The sequence below is a fragment of the Prionailurus bengalensis genome, chromosome D1 (assembly GCF_016509475.1).
Source record: "Prionailurus bengalensis isolate Pbe53 chromosome D1, Fcat_Pben_1.1_paternal_pri, whole genome shotgun sequence".
Lineage (NCBI taxonomy): Eukaryota > Metazoa > Chordata > Mammalia > Carnivora > Felidae > Prionailurus > Prionailurus bengalensis.
Window position 1 is genome coordinate 83,351,756 of NC_057346.1, and position 20,422 is coordinate 83,372,177.

At 35.7% G+C, this 20,422-nt stretch overlaps 1 protein-coding gene across 2 annotated transcripts in view; it reads left to right on the forward strand.

Moving 5' to 3' along the window:
- The window catches only part of METTL15 (methyltransferase like 15), a 211,540-nt gene that overhangs the window by 144,813 nt on the left and 46,305 nt on the right, over nucleotides 1-20,422 (forward strand). For both annotated transcript variants that reach the window (XM_043580853.1, XM_043580851.1), the window contains exons 4-5: nucleotides 4,673-4,864; nucleotides 8,920-9,098. In XM_043580853.1, coding sequence (XP_043436788.1) covers nucleotides 4,673-4,864; nucleotides 8,920-9,098 — 371 coding nt within the window. The remainder of the gene's footprint in view (nucleotides 1-4,672; nucleotides 4,865-8,919; nucleotides 9,099-20,422) is intronic.

Genomic DNA, 20,422 nt, shown 5'->3' on the forward strand with positions numbered 1-20,422 from the left:
GACATTTTCATACTTGTGTTTTACACTGAGTTTTGAACCACAAGGATTGCATTTTTATTATTTACTAATAGTCAGGCATAAAACTGTATGAGTACTGTGTGTTAAACAATTATGTTTGAGGGCACCCAAGAATGCAAACACTCCTTATAAGATGTTACTTGTTATTTTACAAGTATGTTAGCTTCAAGCAGGATAATAGCTGTAATACTAAGGAATTAAGACTGGGAAGGAGTGATTTGTTGGAGGTTTTGCTGAAATATAAAGAAGATTCTGTGGTTAAAGCTAATACCTGGATCCTAAAGGGTTGTAGAGAATATGTAGGGCAGAAATTATACTTAGATCCACAACATTTGACAAAACAAAGCTATACAAACACAGTGATGGAGGAAGCTTAGCAACTGTGTACAGGAAAAAAACTGAAGGGTATTAGGTACCATAAGGCAATGGTGTGAAATCAATTCTAAAATTATTTTGATATCGAGCTGCGTTAATATAGTAACTACAATAAGAAAAGGCCAGAATTGACTTTATTCCATGCTGATCATTATAGAATTTAGATCAAGGGGCATAGGCAAACTGGAACACATTCAGAAAAGAGAGTCTAGCATGATAGATTTTCTTTTTTAATGGAGAATATAGCAGAAGAAACAAGAGTATGGTTTGGAGGAAAGAAGACTTAAAGGAGCATGATAGTTACAATAGTTATGATGTTTGTCTGCCATAGTAAGAGAAAAAGCATTTCTAACTGGCTTCAATAACAAACAACTTATGGGTTTATGTAACTCAAAAGTTCTAAGACAAGTTGGGGATTTTATTTGAGGCTCAATCTAGTGGCTGTTTTGGCCAAAAATGGTTACTCTCTCCTTTCTTTGGGTCAGGATATTTGCTGGCAACAGTCCAGGCAGTGTGCTTCTTTCATGTCAAGTGAGAGCCTGAAAAACCTTTTTCTTCCTATATAGTTCATTGAAAGAAAGAGTAATTTTCTTTTCCTAAATCCCTAGGAAATATCTCTTATATCTCACCGGCTAGAATTGTGACATATGCCAGTCTCTGAACAAATTATATAGGCTTGGAGATGGTATGTAAATTAGGATGGCTAATCACAAATCTACATCTTTTTTTTAAAGTTTATTTATTTATTTTTGAGAGAGAGAGAGCACATAGAGGAGGGGTAGAGGGAGAGGGAGACAGAGAATCCCTAGCAGGCTCCATACTGTCAGTGCTGAGCCTGACACAGGGCTCAGACTTACGAACTGTGAGATCATGACCTGAGCCAAAACCAAGAATTGGATGCTTAACCAGCTGAGCCACCCAGGCGCCCCCACAAATCTACATCTTGAGCTAAGATACTACGTCTGTCAAGATTCTCAGGAGAAATAGAATCAGCAAAAGATACCTACATACACACGTGCGCGCGCGCACACACACACACACACACACACTTACATATATTGTATTATATATTGATATATATTATAATTTATAGACTATACATAAAATATATTTTTATATATAAATTGTGTGTGCAAGTATATTTATTTTGAGAGAGAGTGCATGTGTGCAAGCGGGGGAGGGGCAGAGGAAGAGGGAGAGAATCCCAAGCAGGTTTCACCCTGTGTGCAGAGCCTGCCGCAGGGCTCAGTCTCACACCTGAGTGGTCACCACGTGGGATGATATTAAGATTTGGTCACTTGAGCAACTGAGCCACCCAGGCTCCCCCAAAGTGAACTGATTATTAACCATATCTACAAACTACCTGCACAGCAACACCTTGATTATTGTCTGATTAAATAACTGGGTACTGTAGCCTAGCCGAGTTGACATATAAACCATCATAGATATAATGAGTCTCTTCCAAAATACATGGCTGAAATTTTGAGGTCCTGTTGAAACAGAGATTGGCAACTAAGAGGTAGCCAACAAATATCCCTTACAATGACCAACAGAAGAAATGTAAAAGGCTTCCATGGTTGTGAGTTTTCAGTTGTTTTACATAGACTGACACCAAGAGGAAAAATTGTAGAAATAGTGAGGAAACAGCTATCAACTAAAAAATAACTAAGAAAACAGTAGTGAGTTCTTGTTATTGGCACTGTTCAAACACGGACCAGGGGATTGTGGTGTAAGGCCTTAAAATTAAATCCCAATATTATGTGTTCTTGACATCTGAGGAAAACTAGCAGATCCTCCAGTGGACCAACCAAAAATTGTCCTCCCCACTGTGCTCCCACAGATAAAAGTCCCTGAGCCAAATGACCCTTGTTAACAACATCTGCTTATCATTGAAAAGCAGGTTTCAATTCCCTGCCCATGGAATTACTCAGACAAGACAATCACTTTCATGGGAACGAAGGGCCACTGCTCTTTTGTTAGTATAAAACCTGCATCCTACAGCCTCTGCCTGCCCATTCTGTCTGTGAGTACAACCCCCTTGTAGCCCATGCAGGGCACATGCTGCCCTCCTCCCCTGGGCTGTAAGTGTGTGTGATTAATAAACTGTCAATCTCATCTGTCCAGTGGTCAGGTGCCATATTTCAAGCAATGAATGTCCATAATCCTAGAATGGGAATCCTTCCCTCACCAATGGGGTGAACGGGAGGTGGCTAAAAAATAACTGCCCACCCCCGAACCCAGGCCATTCAACTGTGATAGTGAAGAGGGAAGAGATTCAAACATCAGTTAAATAATTGGAATAAGTGATTTGTGAGTTGCTTTTCAATCCCATGATTCTATTTTTTGTGTTCCCGGTATTAGTATTAACATTCATTTTATATTTTCCAAAGACAGACATAACAATCCATCTTTCTACGATTAGCCCCCATCAGGTTGTTTCACAGACTATTCATTTGTACATTTCTTCCTCTCATTTCAAAGCTTGGAAAGCCATGCTTTATTAATTTTTATATACCTTCAATTAACATAATGCCTGAGAGATAGCAGATATTCAATGAATTTTTGGGGAGTGAATCTGAGAATCACTTTCTCCATTCGAATTTGGGAAAAAATTACCAATGAGCGGTGAAATTCTCCTTAAACATAACACATAAGTAAACATATAAATACGAATTCCCCAACACTGTTGAAATCCAAATTCACCCTATCCACCTGTAGATGGAGGGAATGAGGTCTTGGGAGAGTTGCCATTTTTTTTCTCTTCTCATTCCCCATCCAAAATGCATACCAGTTGCCCTAAGGCTTCCGAAGAACCCTGCAGGCAGCATCTCACTTTGTGTAGGAAGGAGAATTAGTATAGCTGCAAGGTGATCCCAACTTCTTGCCTGTCTATTGATTTTGAATGCTCCATTGACTTCAAAATCCCTGCTGAAAGCTAAAACATGCTTCTGAAAGAAGGTATTTATTTTAAGCATAGTTTCATGCTTCAAGTATGCAGCTACACAGTACCCCTATCCTAAATTATGGGAAAAATATGGAGAAAGCTAAAATGCTTTGCTTGAAGATGTTTGACATATCTTTTTTCTGTGATCTCTACTTTGTTATTTGTTGTAATTAAATTGGCTTACTCAAAAATTTATTTTTTCCAGTTTTATTGAGATAGTAATGCATATAGCACTGTATTAATTTTAAGGTGTACAGTGTAATGATTTGACCAACATATATTGTCAAATGATTACCACGATAAGTTTAGTTAACATCCATCATATGTATTCACTTTATTTATCTGGACATTTCTACCTTTTAACCACCTTCATCAAATTCTCTTTTTCCCCATCTCCTACCTCTGGTAATCACAAATATGATCTGCCTTTTTTTTTTTTTTTTTTAATCAATTTGGCTTTTTTCTCTCTCTCATTTTTTAAGATTTCACATGTGAGATCATATAGTATTTGTCTTTCTCTGATTTATTTTACTTAACATAATGCCCTTAAGGTCCATATATGCTGTCACAAATGACAGGACTTCCTTCCTCTTTTGTGGCTGAATAATATTCCTGTGTGTGTGTGTGTGTGTGTGTGTGTGTGTGTGTGTGTGTGTGTATGCAGCTTCTTTATTCATCTTTTGGTGGACACTTAAGTTGTTTGCATGTTCTGGCTATTGTAAATAATGCTGCTATGAAAACAGGGGTGCACATATCTCTTGAACAGAATGTTCTCATTTCCTTTTGATATATTTACAGAAGTGGAATTGCTGGATCCTATGGTAATTCTATTTTTAATTTTTTGAGGAACTTCTGCATTGTTTTCCATAGTAGCTGCACTAATTTACATTCCCACCAACAGTGCACAGTCCCCTTTTCTCCACATCCTCATCAGCATTTGTTATCCCTAAATTTATTCTTTTGATAAATGATGTGTGCTTTTTTTTCCTAACCTATAGATTTAAGATTTATTTTTTTTAAAGAAAAAAGTGAATGACCTGATCTGACAAAGGGATTTTGCAAATTCAATGACTTATTGTATACCTTCACATAGGTATACAATAAGTTACATTTATTAGCAAAACTAAAATTACATTAAGTCACCTCTGGTGTTGAAACCAAGGATGTAAAGTTTCCATTTCCAAATGTCTTTATGTAGTACTAAACATGTGGTTGGTATAAATATATATTGGTTAAATAAACTAATAATAGGATACACTTTGTTTCATTGATCATAGACCTTAAGAATTTAATATAACAGAAGTCTTTTCTCCCATCTCCTGGGTTTATTCACAGTAAACAGATCCGAGCTATGCTAGGCCAGTTCAGCCAGGCAGAAGCCTTATTAATGAAAGCTGGAGTGCAGCCAGGGACTTTGGATGGAGTTCTTTTGGATCTTGGGTGTTCTTCCATGCAACTTGATGCTCCTGAAAGAGGTTTTTCCCTTCGGAAGGATGGCCCCTTGGACATGAGAATGGATGGTGGCAGGTGAGTATTGATAAAGCATTTCTCCTCACAACAAGAAATCAATTTTGCAAAAACACCCTGAATTTAATTTCCTTTTAAGACTGCAGAATTCCCATCACACGCCCACACCTAACACTATCCATACATAATAAATCAGTTTTGTTTGCTACTCATTATAGACTTTAGTGTTTCTCTAGATTTGAGATTCTAAAAGAAAAATCATTGCTGTCTTTACACAAAATAGTGAGGAGGATAACTTTCATACTAATTATCTTTTTTATAGATACAATATGGGCTTTTAGACTGCTTACAATATTGATTAATGTGAATCTGAAACAATGGATCCATTTTTGTGCAGGCCCAACTATGCCTCTTGTGAGATGTAAAAGGAACTCTATTTAACACATATTCTTTTGAGTCCTGCATGAAATGCAGGATTCTAGGGGTCAGTGATTGTGTGTTTTGTGCTGTCTCTTGTATAGTCACTTTTATTTAACATTCTCCAGGGAAATTACAGTTTATGGTACTGTATCCACATAGTACTATATATAGGACAGCTTTACACCTCCTGTTCATTGCTCACCGCCATGGAAATACTAGTTTGTTCTCCATTATTCCATTATTCAAATAGGTACATTTGAACACAATGAGGTTCACATTCTAGTAAAGTATAGGATAAGTTCTTTTAAATCCAAATTAATTTGTAAAGCTTAGATTAGCACTTGTCTCTATGCCTAACACTGGCTTAGGGACTGAACAGCCTGTTCCTACAAAGCTTAACCATGTTTTTCTCCCTCATTTCATGTCCCACCACCACTGCCAAATTATGTATCATGGCCCCTACCTTTGGGAACCTTATCTTCTAAGAGAAATGTTAGATTTTCTTATATCTGAATAAGCAAACCATTCTGTTACTCTTACTAATCTGCAATTCTAGACCTGCATAAACATTTCTACTGAGACAAACAGGTTTTCCAAAATTTCTTACAGTCTATTCAAAGGACCTATATATAAGAAATTTAATGTCCAATTCAAGTCAGCAAATTCATATTGAGTTGACTTTGACTTCTTTTCCCACAAACTTCTTTGTCCAATGCTAATTATTCACAGATAGCCTTTTCCCCATGTTCTGATATGACCTAGTAACTTGGATTGTGACCCATACTTGCTGGAACCTTTTGTTCTGAGTCTTATACCTTCTTTTTCCCAAGTTGGCATTCATTGAATGAAGAATGTGGTCATAAAAGAAAATAATGAAAATCCTTTAAAAAGCAGTGACTAATAGTAAAGGTCAAATATCTTTTCATGTTTGGAGATTGAGGTTGTTGTGCAGAGGTAATAAAATGTCAAGCAAATTTCTGCTGTTCCTATGTCTTGTTAAGGAGAATGCCTTCTGAAATACAATGAACAAAGCTTCTAGTTAATGGTAGTAAATCCCCATATTGTTAATGTAAAAACTTCTCAGCAAATTGTAGTTGTGAATCAGGGTTCTTGAGGTTTTCCCCTAAGAACCTGAAAATAAAATTTTCCTTAAACATTAAACTCTAAGTCAATACATAATGGATGAGATTTGAGTTTAGCAAATATATCTTAGAAAGCAGGGTGGCTTCCAGGTAGATAGCCCAGACTGTATAACCTAATCAAAGACATTAACAGATCTGAAGAAAGTATATGGCATTCAGAAAAAGGGAGTTCATTCACATGAATTCATACAAAAGGAGAATCATGGTAAATATGTGCAATGTTTACCCAAGTGGTGTCATGGGGAGAGGGAGGCCACACCAAAAAGTATGGCCAGTCAGATCCTGGAGGCTGATATATCTGTGGTGAAGGTGGACACAAGAGGCTTTCTTAACCTGTTCCGTTTATCACTAGAATCTTACAGCATAGTTTAGTTAGTTCACAGCTTCAAGTACTTGTAGGTCTAACTGTTGTTAGTTGTATTCTTCCCTGGAAGTTAATAAATAAATTTCCACTTATGTTAATATTTTCCTTCTGTTAATGTAGTCATTTTAAATCTCTGGGGAACCGTTAAAATCTCTTACCTGTTAAGTTGGGGGGTGGGGCAGATTTTGACTTCTTCATTATGAATGCCTACCCTGATGTGTCTGCTAGCAGCCTGTCAGCTTTTCATAGCGTTGCCCCTTTTGTCTTGTGGAACAATGGAAACTTGTACATTGCTATTCAATGTTAGAATGAGAGTAAAATAAAATTATGCCCATTATTCACTGAACTCTATTTGAGCAAAATGCTGTTTTAATTGTCTCACTTAAAAGTAGAAAGGTATTATAAAGAACTGCTAAGTCCATCTATACTAATCTTAGAGTTGTCCTGGTAGAGCTGGACCTTGTCCCTTGGGTCTGAATTTACCATCATTAATAAGGTTTATCTTGATGCTCAGTGGTTTTGGGCAGTTGAATGCACAACTAGGTAAGATCTAGCAGGGATTTTGTCAATGAGGCCAAGAATGATGATGGGAAAATTTAGGAATGGGCAAGATCTAGGGGACATGCACATTCATTGACCTTCTCCATGTGCCAGACATTCTACTATCTGCTTTACAGCTGCATGCACCCATAATTCTCCCAACAATCCTATGAGTAAAGCATGGTTACTTTCATTTTACAGGTTAGAAATTGAGGTTTCAGTAAGTTAAAAGTCTTACTCAGTGTGAATAGCAAGTCAGGTATTCTAATCTATGTTGATCTGACTCCTCCTCATTGTTGTTGTTGTTATTATTATTATTAGCAGAACAAAGCCTATTGAGATGGAAACAGGACTACCTTACAGGATGTTCATTGGTCTGGGGGTGTCATGGCAGCTAAAAAAAATGAGGCAGATCTGGAAAGCAATGTTGCGCTCTCTCTCTCTCTCTCTCTCTTTCTCTCTCTCACACACACACAGTGAGAGACAGAGAGAGCGAGAGTGAGAGCGAGAGAGAGAGAGAGAGAGAGATCATAACAAAATAGGGGACAAGCCATTCTCCTGGAGGCACTAGATATGTTAACAAGGTTCAGGTTATTATTTTTAAGAAGGGATTTTCAGGTGTTTCTTTACAACCCCCCTCTTAGGCCTTAAAGCTCTACCATATCCTTATTACTTAAAGTCCTCACAGTGTGATACTGGCAATCAATCCAACCTATTAATTACAGGAGTAGTAACAATACTGTTAACAAAGCTGTCTTACCAATAAGTAAGTTCTCGGTTCGTTCATCATTTAGAATTCCTTGGCACATTTCCCTAAAGGAAAGTAAACTGCAATGGTCTGACAGAGTGAATGCTGTTTCCTACTATGTGATCTGTTCTGTTTGGCTAGAGGTTTTCCTTTGTCTCCACCACCTAAAATTATTGTCTTAGGCTTAGTACTGTAAGGCTTTAGTACTGTTTAGTACTAAGTTTAGTACTAAGTACTAAGTTTAGTACTTAGGCTTTAGTACTGTTTCTTGATTACTAAGTTTTACCCCATGGTGACTTTAGTCCTGAGTTTATAAGCCAATATCGTTAAATATTTGAAGTAATATACATTATTGTCATTAAGATTGTTCAGTTTTTTGTGAGGGAAACTGACTGGGAGTACCTTCTTGTATAGACTTTCTAAGTTCAATTTGTGCTCCCATATCAGTACTCGGTTACTTTATAATCTCAGATTTAGTTAAGTTCCTGGGATATAGGCTCATTTAAATATGTCAGTATCTTGTATCTTGTATCTTCTTATAGTGAAAAAAAATCAAATGGTAGTTTAAATTTTCAACAGACTAAATCCAAACATTTTCCATTATTTTGGCTTAGGGGAAATCTGCATAAGGAATAATAACTTCGTGAATTAAATGTTAGTAAAATATTTTAATTTCCTGCTGCCTTTGACCTTGATGAATGTCACACACAATCCCCTCTTGCCATTATGATGGGTATTTGAAATGGAAAATCTATTTCATTTGTGTAAGATTTCAGTCTCTGACTTGAAAAACCTCAGATGCTTAGACTGTGTGTGTATGCCTGACTTCAGTACTCTGAAGTCTCACCTCTTGTCAATGAAAACTGACGTCAGCGAACTAATTGGCTCTTCTTGTGCGTAGATACCCTGACATGCCCACCGCAGCTGATGTTGTGAACGCTTTAGATCAACAGGCACTTGCCTCCATCCTGAGAACATACGGGGAGGAGAAGCATGCCAAGAAAATCGCTTCAGCAATCGTTCAGGCTCGCAGCCTCTACCCCATCTCCAGAACCCAGCAGCTTGCCAGCATCGTTGCAGGTACCCTCATTAATTCTGAACAGTGTCTCAGAGAAAAAAAAAAAACAACACTAATATATGTATGTGTGTGTGTGTGTGTCTGTATATATATATGTATATATATATGTATATATATATATATATACAGACACACACACACATATGTATGTATATATATATGTATATACACACACACACACACACACACACACACACACACACACATATACACATATCCTCCAAACTCCCAGAGGGATTCATTTGTACTTAAAATCATTCAGGATAGAATCTTGCCTATCTTTCTCTCTATATCAGCTTTCTTTTGGTTCTGCAAGCTTCCCTCCCCCAGCACCTCTCCCCACACAATTTAAGAAAATATACTATAGTTGCTGATTAGTTGAACAATAGATTGTTTTTTCATGAGAGGTAATTTATCATTGTGCCTACCAAGGTGCAACATGGAATGGTGAGAGCAGAATTTCTTGATCCATCACAGTGGTTGATAAGCATTCTGTATAAGATCTGACATTACCTCTCTTAGTTTCACATTTCTGCATTTTAATATTTTGGGCAAAAGGAGAATTGCATTGCCCAACTGCTAAAATAAAATCTAGTGACTCATACATCTATTCTAAACAACCAGCTAACAAAGGGTATGTGATGTATAGGTTATTCTACTTTGTGAATGCTAACTAAATCAGCCTGAGGGGCTTATTGAAACATTTCATCTTTTCTGCTGTTCGCCACCATAAACCTCTTGAACTTAAGTCTAGCTAGGAGGCGCTTTATTATAGCCTTTCTGTTTGAAGCCAAAGTTGTTTCACAGCTGTGTTCCATGATGAAAGTTTTCCAAGGCAAAAATACAACTCCTGCAGTTATTTAACAGAATTCATGTTACATTCTTTGTCTTGTGGGCCATCTGAAACCCTACATCATTTTTATTTACCAAATGTATTAGGATTTCTTTCCCATGGCTCCTATTAAGTTACCTAAGTAGCTAAAGAAGTGGAGAAAAATAAATAATTGTATAACTTGTAAAAAGAACCTGATATTGGTTGCCTCTAATCTTATCTATAATTTAAGGAATAAAGCTTGATTATAAATTCATTCAGATCAAGATTTAGAGATCATATAGCAATTGTTTTATGACATAACTTAATAAGACTATATTTTACTTAGTTAGAATAATAAAATATAAAGAGTTGACCAAGTCTTTAAATGTTTTAAGCTTTATATATACCTCAAGGCCCTTCCAACTTACCACTGAGATTCCTTTAGGCAACTAAGAGCACAATTCTTGTGGGTTAGATGATCATAAAATATGCCATTGTATTTGTTTCCCAAAAAGAGTTTGTACTAGTAGGCTGCATTAATTCATGCTCTGTCTTGTGTCCCTTTCTTTCCATCCCATACTCACTAAACATTACCACCTTACCTTACCTTTTCGTCATGATTTAACTAGCTATATGTGTTGTTCTCTGTCTCCCATATGGAAATGATGACAGTGAAAAGTCACATTTTTTATTCATAAGAAAATCCAGAATTTTCTGGTGCTGAAAATGAAGACTAGGGCTGAGGGCAGTCAGCCAATCAAAAACCTCATCTGATAACTGAAGAAACTGCGACTCTGAGAGGGTCAATAGTATCCTTGAAGGTATACAGCCTAATTAATGACAGAGTCTGTTCTAATCTAGAATCAGAGGCCTAACTGGGTATTTTTGCCTTTAAGATATTAATTTTTTGGTCTCAAGGTCCTAATCTTTGAACTTGGGGTACTAACACTGTGGCATTACAGAGAAATTATATCCAGATGTAGAATAGAAACAATTTAAGTACTTTCAGAAAGATTATGATGTGAAAAACGTATTAGGGCTATGACAAATGATATTGTAAAAGTGAGAATATTCATATATGTGTAGGCTTTAATAAATGCCATTAAAAGATTGAGTTCCCCATAATGAGTCCATTTTTATAGTTCAAATCAGCCCATAATAACACAACTTTATTGATGATGATACAATTCTGTAGAAAAGGAAAAAACATAAAAAAAAACAGTTTGCATTTTATGCTCATTCATTCACAAAATATTTTGGAAGAGGCTGGTATATACCAGGCGTTATACTGAGTACTAATGAAAAATGGGTCAGAGGTGACTAGATTAAAAAATGGTAATAGTAAACAAGGTTTTTCTACTTATAGTGGAAACCCTCTTATTGTTGTAGTCTGAAGTTATGATTGTGTGGGTAATAGAAAGAGTTGGTACATGGAGAGAATTTATAGAACCTATCCATATTTATGTATATGGAGATGCTCAGGTCCTAATTGCAGTTCCACAAAGTCCATTCTTACATAAACCATACCCATGGCATACCTTCTACAAGCGCTGATTTTATTTTTATTAAAACGAACTTAGAGTTCAAAGGTACTTACAAAGCAATCTGAGCATATTTTCTAGATTTTCTTAATTTTCTATATTTTCATAATTTTTTAAATCTTTCATAATTACCTCACCTACATCTAATTTGATTGCACTTTTTACATGACTTATCTTTATTAAGACTCTCCAAAGTCTCCAATTTACTTTTCATGGGAACAGCAGATGTCTTTCCTTTTGCATTCATATTTCACCAGTTTATGTAATATTTGATTGAATTATTTAATGGCAATAGTAAGTGCTCTTGGCTTACAGCTCTTTTGGTGGGAGCAGGACTGTATAGGAATATTTGAGGGTAAAATACCATGCTGAGACAGTTTAACAGAGAAAGGGATTAATCTGTCAAGTCCATTAAACAGAAGTCTCTTAAGAGAGCTAATTCATGAAGGAAATATGGGAAGCAATGGAGGGCCCAGGAAGGTTCCTCTCTTAGTTTCATTTCCTAGTGCTGTATTAACAAAGTACCACATATTTGGTGGCTTAAAATAACACAAATTTATTCTTTCACAGTTCTGGAGGCCAGAAGTCCTAAATGAAGGTATCAGCAGGGCTCTGGGGGAGAATAGCTACCTCCTTGACGCTACCTTGTGTCTGGCACTTGCCAATAATCCTTGGTGTTCGTTGGCTTGTGTATGCATCACTGAGTCTCTGCCTCCACTCTCACTATCCCCATACATGTTTTTTGTGTCCAAATTTATCTTTAGTATAAAGACACCAGTCATATTGGATTTAGTGCCTACCCTAATAGAGTATGTCCTCAACTTGATTGTATCTGCAAGGACCGTATTTTGAAATAAAGTCAACGTTCACAGCTTCCTGGTAAACACAAACTTGGGGGGACACTATTCAAGCTGGTACAGCTCCTAAGCAATATCTTTATTTAGCAAACATGTATTTTGTCAAGCTATAATGTGCTGTGACTATATTTGGACATCTTTTCTGGTTCTAATAAATTCATGCTAAATATGTTCAAGATTATCCAGGCACTCTGGGAAATATGCCACAGTTCCTGACACATGGTAAAACCCATATATTGATGGAAATATAAATCATTCCCCTTGCTTTCAAAAAGCTAATAATCCATTAAGGACAAGGAAGACCACCACACTTGTAATCACAATATACTTAGTGGGATTATATAATAATTCAAGTAAGTAAATTGTAATTTCTAGAACCTAGAGCCTGGTGCATTTCACTAGTACAAATGAGTATACTCCAGTACTCTTCCATATCCTATCAGCACCAGAAGACAGATTCAAGGCTGCAAATTGAGGCAGGAAACTTATAACTACCATGGATTACTTTGTAAATTACGAAATTAGTAATTTATGATTCCAAAAACGACCTGTGGGACTTAACTATTCATACACACTATTCAGAACTGCTAGGCAGAAATTTCAATGTTAATATGTCACACATGTTAGATAGTGTTCCCTCCAAAAATAATTTATAAATAACAAGTCACATTTTGTTAAGCATAGTTTCTATTCTAATGCAGTTATAGCTGAAAAATTGGATTTATGAAATTTAAGACTTGAAAATGGCCTGAGGGACTAATTTAATGTAGAGCCAAATTCTTCATTACCTCTAATAAGTGGTCATCTTGCATTTTAGGCTTTTCATCTCCATCTATCTTACTCCCCCCTTGTATTTCAGTGAAGAGGAGCACATTTCAGTCTGAAATTGCTAGTTCCATAAATAGAGGCCTTAAGTCTTTAGAAAGGATGAATTCCTTAGAATGAAGTCCAAATTCCTTTACATGGCCTGCAAAGCTTTTCATGGACCGGTTTCTACCTTTTCGTTTTCATCTCTGTTGCTTCTCCATAGTAATCTCCGTTCCAGCCATGCTAGAGTCCTGATGGTCGTGTCTTTCCGGCACACCACAGTCCCTCTACTCCAGGCCTTGGATATTATTAACATTAACACTAGAGTGCCCAACCCCTATCCTCTCCTGTGGTTAATGCCAGCTCATCCTTTTGAGCTTTAGTTAAAAGTGTCACTTCCTCCAGGAAGGTTTTTCTAGCTCTACACAGATTAGTTAGTTGAGGTGTTCTCCCACATGCTCCCCATAGTACTGAATTTCCCTGCCGAAGCACTGACACTGTTCTTATTGCTTTCTATTTAACTTCTCCCCTAGACCTATACTATCTAGTACACTTGCCAGTAGCCACATGTGTCTTTGGAATTCTTGAAATGCGGCTGCTCCTAATTGAGAGGTCATATATGTAAAATACACACCTTAGTTTGAAAAAAGAATTTAATGTATCTCAAAAATTTATATGTTCATTCTATGTTGAAATGGTAACATTTTAGAAATTATCGAGTTACATACAGTATTAAAATTAACTGTACCTGTTTCTTTTTACTTTTTTAATGTGGCTGTAGAAATTTTTAAATCACATATATAGATTGCATTATATTTCTATTGGATGGCGCTGCTCCAGATACTAAGCACTGTGAGGGCACTGCTGTGACTCTTTTACTCATCAGGGTGTCCCCAGCACTTATCATAATTTTGGCCCTTGGAAGACATTTGGTAAATGCTTTTTCAAGGTTAATTTATCAAATAAAGAAAATCACATAGATCCAGGAAGGTTCTGCTTTTATACAGTTGGTATTCAGTGAAATTACATCAGTGTTAGTAAAAAATTGGTGTTCAGTCTTGTAGACCATAAACTGAATCTCTCCCACACCAATATGCACTAATAACATTAACACTAAAGTACTCAGGTAAATTAGACAAACACACTGCCTACCCAGTATTTTAGTTTATTCATATTTAGGCTGAAATGATATTTTTCTTCCCTTATTCTTTAGAGGTGCTGGTAAGAAAAATAACACTAATAAAATATTTTTATTAATTAAGAATCTTTAATAATGGGAAACGATACATATAATAATCCCTCCAGCTCCCCAGGAAAAAGATTTATGTACTTAATTTTTTAAAAAACATGGCTGTGGTCTAGATTTTGCAGAATTTGTGTATATTTGATTTATAGAGGCTTAAAAAATGGGATTGTTTCTAGACATACCTCTGAATATTGTCTCAAAAGGCTGTCCATATTTTATTCCATATTCCATTGTTCTTTCCATTCTCTGGATACATCAAGGGAAACTTAATTATTAAATTCAGTTTAACAAAGAGAGTTTAGTTCAAGTCCTGGTTCTGCTTGCTTCCTGTGTAGACTCGAACAGTTCTAGGCCTTTTCTTTCTAATCTTGAAATGGAAGTGAATAATATTGATGATTATGACCATTTGTTATTTTGTTCATAATGTAACTATGTTTTGTAATATTGAAATTCACTCAGTTTCCAAGGACATTCCAAAATCAAAGTATGCTTTTCAGATCATTGGAATTTAGATTCAAATTCACAAAATATATAATCAATGCACTGATAATCAAAAAGTGACAGAAGGCATACAGTATCAATTTTTGAATGGTAAAACGGAGGGGGTAGGTTTCTTAGATTTGTTTGATTCTTGTTGATTAAATATATAGACTTTATTCCCTGACTGAAACTTCTATGTAACCTTTATTCTGACTCATGAACTGGGTACATGGCCAGATCTTAATGAATGCTTGTTGAACAAATAAATCAATAAAAAGATGTGTACATTCCCAGCCAAGGTAAAATGAAAATTCAGGGAAAAAAGTATAAGTTGTTAGGTGTTACTGAGAATCAATTGTACTCTCCCCTTCACACTGAAGAGGGGGGAGACCTAAGCATCCAAGTACTCAGTATAAATTAAAACAGCTTGAGGAATAGATGAGACTCCCTAGGACATGGAATCAAAAATTCTCAAGTTCTTTGTCTGATTCTGCTATTTATGTGCTCTGTGAACTTGAGTAAATCACTTCTCTTCTCTGATCCTTATTTCCTCATCTGGAAAAGAAGAATAACTAATTCTTGCTATGACCAATAAATGAGATGGTGGTATGTAAGAAAGTTCTCTGTGAATTGTAAAGTGTATATACAACTATAAGCATTTTCTACTTCTCTCTATCCAGACCTGAGAAGATCCAGGGAACAAACAAGTGCACTAGTCAGAACTATGACTGTGATCTTATACCAATGAATACCTGTCCACAGCCAAACCGTGTGATTTGTGATAGGCTAATTGCTTCATTCCAAGCTTTTCTTCCCTTAGGGATTATGTGACTTTTAGAAAAAAGAAGAATCTTTTTTTTTTTTTTTTTCCTGCACTGGCATATAAGGTATATCTTTCCACAGTAGCATTAATAGCTTATGCCTCTGCTTGTATCTGAAATCATTATATTTTTCCAACAAAGCTTTGTTAATCTGGAGAGAAACATCCAAAATACAAAATAAATGAAGTGCAGCATTCGTTAAGAAGTAGTCATTGCCATCAAATTTTAGTGCAACTTTTTCCTGATGAAATTAATTAGACCAGTTTGCCATCCTTTTATTGTTTTAATAACTTGCATGTTACTTCCTCCATCTTCCCCAAAAGCACTCTGTATACTAACATTGCCATGATTATGAAATAAATGAAGATGTCAGAGAGTTCACTTGTAACTCTCTGGTGGATCTGTCACTCTGTAGTATGGTCAAACCCACAGTCAAATTTGGATGGCTTGCCAGTGAGTTACAGTTGTCATTGTCACCGCCTATGATAAGGCAGTTATTCTGTCATTTAAATCTCTTGAGTTCAATCTGTTATACACTGTGTACATTAGTATGGTAACTTCATGCCAACTAAATTATCAAATGACATTTCATAAGTAAACTTATTTCTTATTTTAATAAGTAATCTTTCCAAGAGACATTCTGTACAAGAAGCCCAACTCAGAAAAAAATGAAATATGGAAAGAAAGAAAGAAAGAAAGAAAGAAAGAAAGAAAGAAAGAAAGAAAGAAAAAGAGAGAAAGAAAGAAAGAAAGAAAGAAAGAAAGAAACCTGAAAAATCTTTTTTCCTTCTAAAAACCTGGCCATTCTCAGTTTGAAGTATCACGTGGGGAGCAGGGATTGCCCTAATCCCAAGTAATGGTGGCCCAAGCCTAATTTGATGATGATGATAATGATGATGATGACGATGGTGATGATTATGATGAATGCCAGCTAACACTTATTGAGCAAATATAAGATACTATCCTAAATTATCTTCATGTATTAAATCAATCCTCAATAACCTACAAGGTGGGTACTGTTTTTATCCCCATTTTATATATGAGTAAACTGAAGCACAGAGTCTAGGTAACTTGTCTCTTGTCACATGGAGCTGGAATTAGAAGTAATCTCACTATAGACTCTGTGCTCTTATTTAGGACGCTAGATCCCTTTCTTGTAATTAAGGTACAGTGTGAACTGTTGCTGGAGGATGCTGACAGCTCAGTCTTCCAGGATCTCACATCTCTCATATGGGAGAGAGTCATAAAAGCAGCTCACTCTGTCACCCTGTGATAAGTGCTGTATAGAGTAGAGTCATGAATGAAAAGGTATGGGAACCCAGAGAAGGGAGAAGTTGATTTTGATGTAGTGAGAGGGTTTAATTTATTGTGGAGAAGGGTTAAGTAGAAGTTACAGAAAGGAGACCTTTGAGTTGAGTCTTTAGGGGGAGAAGTGATAGCTATCTATAGAAAAGTGCATGGCACACAGTAGATACTCAGTAATCGCAGAAGAAAAAAAAGGAATGAACAAATAGCAGGTAGGATTTCAAAGGGCTGAAGGGAGTACAAGATAGGCAATTCAGAGTCCAATCCCAAAACCCAGTGGAATTCCAAATCCCTAAAATTCCCCCCATTATCTTGGTATCCACTATCCTAAATGTGACCTTGAGTTGGGTTAGATTTTTAGAACAATAATTCAGCATAATCAAGTCCTCTAAGTCTTAATGATTATGGCTGAATTTCAAACTGCTTTTATGGAACAAGAGAAGAGAAACACATCCCTTTACTTATTTCTTATCCCATTTCTTATGTTATAATTTGTGTAGTTCTACAGGTGAAAATTAAAGTGATCTGCTGGTATTGTATGTTCTGCATATAGTAGTTTTCACATTGGTATTAATTTTGCAAAGATGTATATAAATAGCCTGGCCATCTTGTCCTTATCTTTATTGATTAGAAAAAAAAAGAAGAAGAAGAAGAAAGATTATTTGTTCCTGTAACTAGTTATTCAGAAGTTTTAAGAATTTGGTGCTAGATATTTACAAGAGCTCTTGATTTAAGAATTAAGATAAAGCAGTCTTCTATGTTTGTACTACCATCCTGTTTTTGAGATTAACATGATTCAGATCTCATCTACATGGTAGGTACAATTACCTGTCTTTACTTCACCCTAAAAGTACTGAGAGGATCAACAGTGTGCAGCACTTTTCCAAAGAGTAGGTTTCAGACATCAGCAGTTATATGTATACATTGGGAACATATTTTGAAGACAAGCATCTGCTTTCATTTTCAAAGTTTAAATGTTTAAACCACCCCAAAAGACTGTCAGAGAAAGAGAACCCCAGATGTTAATAGGTTATAAAGATCAAAGGTTAGATTTCTAGGGCTGGGAAGGGGAATAGTGAATGAGAGTAGGTTTGATGTCCAAGCTATAATTATAATGAAAAACTAACACAAAAGCTTCCAAGTTATTTTCTGTTATATCTTTTGTGAAGTTGAGAAATTATGGAATATCTGGAAAAGATATTCCTCAGAATTTAAAAATAAAAGGAATCCATATTTTTCGTATCTTTTATGTATGTAATTGTTTTGTGTCTTTCCCCATCTTTTTATTTTTGTCAAGAATTAGCAGTTTTGGGAAGCCTGGGTGGTTGCTCAGTTGGTTAAGTGTCTGACTTCAGTTCAGGTCATGATTTTGCAGTTTGTGGGTTTGAGCCCCATGTTGGGCTCTGTACAGGCCTGGAGCCTGCTTCAGATTCTGTGTCTCCCTCTCTCTCTGCCCCTCCCTGCTCAAGCTCTGTCTCTGTCTCTCTTTCTCAAAAATAAATAAACATTAAAAAAAAGTTTTTCTTAAAGAATATAGTAGTTTTGCATTTTAATTTATTTTACCCATTTATTCTTTATGTGACTGTATACTGCCTCACATATTTTTAATTACTTGGAATCTCATTCCATATTATAAACCAGAGAACGTATATTCTCCCCTTACATTTGCATGTAGTACACAGTAAGCAGTAGGACTTCCTACATTCTCATAATGCATGAGTATTCACTTAATGACTTTCTTATCAGTTGGACTACTAACTCTTTGAGAGCAAGGATTAGATATATCTTTTTCATTGTTACATCTTCAACACCTGATATAGTATTTGGCTTATGATAGGTGTTTAATTAATATTTCTTGAATGAATTCATCAGTGTCCATTTCTTTGTAGTTCTTGTGATGTTTAGAACATGGATGAGATAAGAGACAGCTAATAATAAAATTTCCCAACCAAATAGTTTCTTCAGCAATAGGCACTTTCTATTGTTAGTAGACTCAAACCTACAGTAATAAGAGAAACTGTCATAATCTTCTTGGCATTGTAATATCTTTCCTGTTCTCTAAAGGGTGGATCAGGTTCAATATGTCACACAATACTGGGTCAGTCTTCTATATTTTCAGTTTCCTCATTAGCAAAGCAGGGAATTTGACCTAACATTGAGATGAGACACATTTTATTTATACATCACAAATTTATTTAATCAAGTATTTATTGTGACTCCACTTTGTTGTAGGCACTGATGAAATTGCGTACGTGATAAATACGAAGTTTTCATCCTCTAAGAATTAACAAAAAAGTCATTTTCCCCTATTTAGATAGTAGTCTTCATAGTTAGTGCTTATTTGCATATAGCATCATGTTTACTTTTTTTTCTCCTTAGCATATACTCCCCACTCCTTTCTGGGATCAGTTTTCTTCTTACCCAAGTACATATTTTGATATTTTCACTGAAGATCAGTGAGTGATATATTTTCAAATTTTGTCTAAATATATCTTTATTTTGCCCTCGCTTTTGAATGATAATTAGTTGAGTATAAAGTCAACAGGTTTATGAATATTTTCACTCAGTACTTTGAAGGTAATATTTTATCATCTCTTGACATTTATCATAGTTGATGAAAAGTCTAACTGTCATTATTTTATGGTTGGTCTTTTTCTTTCTCTGGCTACCTTTAAAGATTTTCCTGTCATTGTTGTTTAATTGTGATGTACTTGGTTGTGACTTTGTTTTTATTTATCATTAATGAAACAAAACAAACTTCTTTAATATTTCTATTTCTGGAAATATCAGACATTATTTCTTTCCATATTTGTTTCCTTTACTTTCTTGACTCCTGGGCAGCACTTATTCCTCACCACGTCTCTCATATTTCCTCTGTCTTTGTCTCTGTATGTTACAATCTGGGTAAGATCCTTTACTGATTTGCTAAGTCTCTTTTAAAGAGATAGTTAATCTGCTGTTAACCCACTTGTGGAATTTTTAAATTCACTATTCATCCCTGCAAGTTCTATTTTTAAAAAATACTCTTGTTCTTATTCTTTCATCATAGTCTCTATCAATTATTTTAAATCTTAACATTTTAAATAGTAAATATACACAGTTATTTCATATGTTGTGCTGATTTGTTCTGTTATCTCCAGTTCTTCGTATTTATTTCATCCATTGATTTACCACACACACATACACACACACACACACACACACACACACACACACACTTGTATGCATAAATGTATATAGTATGAGCAGGTCTTCAGAGGGTTTTACATATACACACATCCCCTTTAGAAATCCTGTTTTGTTTGTTGTGATTGAATGCTTGCTTCTTCCTTTTTCCCTTCCCCTTTTCCATCTAGGGTTCACCTGATGAGCAAAACATATGTTTGGCTATTTAGGTTGTGGAAATCAAAGATACATGTAGGCAGACTTAAGTGATAAATGGTTATTATAAGGTA